The 3,135-nt window shown below is 52.2% G+C and overlaps 1 protein-coding gene across 1 annotated transcript; it reads left to right on the plus strand.

Annotated features, from left to right (window-relative positions):
* Positions 1-976: 976 nt before the first annotated feature.
* LOC127297111 (uncharacterized) lies at positions 977-2,742 on the plus strand. The gene is made up of 2 exons (XM_051327373.1): positions 977-1,163; positions 1,320-2,742. Exon 2 carries the CDS (start codon positions 1,356-1,358, stop codon positions 2,430-2,432), a length of 1,077 nt encoding a protein of 358 aa, XP_051183333.1. The 5' UTR covers positions 977-1,163; positions 1,320-1,355; the 3' UTR covers positions 2,433-2,742.
* Positions 2,743-3,135: the final 393 nt, after the last annotated feature.

Genomic DNA, 3,135 nt, shown 5'->3' on the forward strand with positions numbered 1-3,135 from the left:
AACACCTAGAACACCCTAAGACCACCATAACCCATGAAGATCTCCGGAGCCCTATGTCATCATCCCATAAACTTGAAAGAAGACCCCTGCAGCAGAACTACAACCAAGCGCAAGCAGGTCATCATCTTCGACCATGGTGCAATTGCCACCACGCTTCTTCCTCCTTCCTTGACACCAGCGCCGAGAAGGCATGGACACCAATCCAACACGCCTGCAGCAGCCGTCGCCATCTTTGGCTTGAGTACCGCGAAAAGTGTCCCTTCCGTAAGGAAGGGAACTCGAGTCAACCGACCGGTCCAGCACCGCGGCCGGGCCATCCGCCCGGGCAAACCAGGAACTCCCTCCAGCATCAGCGCCGAGGAAGAAGAAGAACAGCAGCAACAAATCATACCGACAAGGAGGAAGAAGGGTCTTTCTCCCGACCATCTGGCCGATTTTGGCGTCGCCACGTCGGACCGCCTCCTCCCCTCGCCACAAAGGCCGGCCGGAAGAAGCTGCAAAACGTGACAGCCGCAAGCCACCAGAAGAACACAAACCCTAAAAAGGAAGGCAGTGGTGCCATCTCCTTCCTCTCCCTCGCCACCACGGCCGGCCGAGGAGAAGGCAACAACATCAGCACTCCTCCGACTCCAGAACAGACTCCGCAAACTCCACGGCAGGGTCGAAATTCGACCGTGCCCGGGGAATCCACCCTCCCCCGATCCGCGGATCTGAGAGAGAACCAGGCCAGCAGCTCGCCGGCGCCGCCACAAGTGGCCTTGCCGAGATGGGGATCGAGCTCCAGCATCCTTATTCCGACGCGACGTCGCCTCCACCATCTCGACGCCGTCCCAGAACACCACGCGAAGACTAGGCCGAGCGCTTCCCGGCGCAGCAGAGGAAGACCCCCCGCCGCCGCCACGCCACCTGGGCTTTGCCCGGCGGCGCCACCGGCGGCGGCGGCGGGAGGAGGGGGTGCGGTGGGGGTTAGGGTTGGGGTCGTGCGGGAGGAGTCTTCCTGGTGAGTCTTTTAGTGCGCGTGTGTCACCTGCACCGCCCTTATCCTCCTGCTCTCCCTCCTCTACGGGCAGGCCGAGTCTAATTCGATCTGGGCTATATAAGCCACCGCATGGGGTATTGACTTTTGCAAGTTTGGCTCCAAACTCCAGATCGAAACCTCTCCAGTAAATCTCTCTCTCCCTCTCCCCAAAATAGTTATGCGTTTCGGACCCCGATTACAAATCGAATTGGATTCCTGTCATAGCCGGATACGTTATTGCTCCGACTATATAGAGAGGAAAATACTTTGTTGAGTAACATGTTTTCTTTTTCTGTACAAGGCGCGCAGAGAAGGGGATCCGGTGATTTTCAGAGCTATGCCAAAGCGGTCGTGCTCGTTGGGTAGCTGCTCGGTTCGCCCGTCCAAGCGGCCGTCTAAGCGGCAGCAGAAGCATCTGTATGTGTTGCTGGACGACTGGGAAAGGGGCTACAGCATCTACAGGGTGGGCGAGGACGACTTCAGCACTGATTCTGATGACTACCTAGACACGACCCCGCTCGCCCGCATGGAGGCACAACATCCAGTCTCAATGTCGTTTGCCACCCATGGAACTAAGATCCTGGCTGTTCGTCCCAGCGAAGGCAGCCCTGCTATCACTGGCTTCGACACCAAGACTATGGGGCTGACAGTGTGCCCGTTACCGCAGAGCCATAGGTCATTTCTCAGACCCTTCTATGCATCAGTTGGTGACATGCTCTTCGTTATGGTTTACCGGTCATTTGAGTTGCTCGGCTCCCAGCCGCCACCTGACAGCAAGGAGCCTTGGTCCTGGTATACTATCAAAACTGAACTGCCTTTTGAGCCTGCTTACGTCACTGGCTATGCATTGCACCCGGACGGGTACACTCTTTTTGTATCGGCCAAGGGGTGGAAACCGGGTAACAATTCACGGCTTTTAGATGACCTACAGCAGAGCACATACTCCTTCAATACAGAGAGCCTCAAGTTCCGGTACCATGGTGAGTGGATGCTGCCATTCAAAGGGCAGGCCCACTACGACAGCGAGCTGGAAGCGTGGATTGGGCTTTGCAGAGATGGAACTGGTTATGTCTGCTCATGTGATGTTCCATCCCGAGCGAATTGTGACACCATGCCTGCTTGGAAAGTTGGCAAGGATAAGGTGTTTGATCACAAGTCGATGAGGCATCGGGGGGCCACCCTCCTGTATATGGGATGCAGCACGTATTGCCTGGTTCAGTGCTGTGCACAGAAGCATGATGAGTGGTTTGCCTATCCACGCCACCGCGTGATGAAGATGTGCACCTTTCGTCTCAAGTATGACAAGAATGGGGAGCTGCGGATCACTGGCCATCGGGGTCGTGCATCCATGGCATACAAGGTTGCTCGGGACAGGGTTGCGCCAACACTGGATCCTACAGTGTTCTGCATATAACTTGTACTACTCTGTCCATTTGTCCTTATAAGGTCTATTAGTTTTTTGAAAAATCAAATATTACGTTAACTTTCACCAGTATTGTAGAGGTTGAGAGTTGTTTCTACAAACTTGGTCAAAGTTAGCGTACTTTGACTTTCCTAAAAACTAATGCACCTTATAAGAAGGAACAGAGGGAGTACGTAGTGGTTTTCACTTTCAAACATCGAATTGTGCTCTTTCTTTTTTCATTCTGAATTCTGATGGTGTTGGAACTTGGTTATGTGCTTGCGTTGTTTCTGTATATTAAATAAAACATATCCGTGTGAAACTTGCTGTATTCTTGCTTTGGAGTCAACTCCTCCTGATGGTTGAACTGCCCGTCCAGTTCTAATTGTCTGTAACCATCGCCTCTTACTGCTTGCAGCCTTAGTTTTTATAAGAACTGATGCTCACCTTACCATTTCCAACAGCAGCGCACCCTAGGTCAGATTCAACCATGACAAGTTGATGTTTGCGCCCGCTGTGTTCCAGCCTCGCAGGTGAGGATAAAGAAAAAATGAGGTTGTATCACCTGGTTACAAGATTTTGATGGACTATCTTACAGTAGTTCTGCTGCTTATTATCAATGAAAATGAAGTATAATTTCTTTTTTATCATCTCTAAAGTTGCACTGTGTTAACATTACGTTGTACGCATGTCTGTCTTCTGTGAATATTGGAAT

This window comes from Lolium perenne, chromosome 4 (genome assembly GCF_019359855.2).
Source record: "Lolium perenne isolate Kyuss_39 chromosome 4, Kyuss_2.0, whole genome shotgun sequence".
NCBI classification, from domain to species: domain Eukaryota; kingdom Viridiplantae; phylum Streptophyta; class Magnoliopsida; order Poales; family Poaceae; genus Lolium; species Lolium perenne.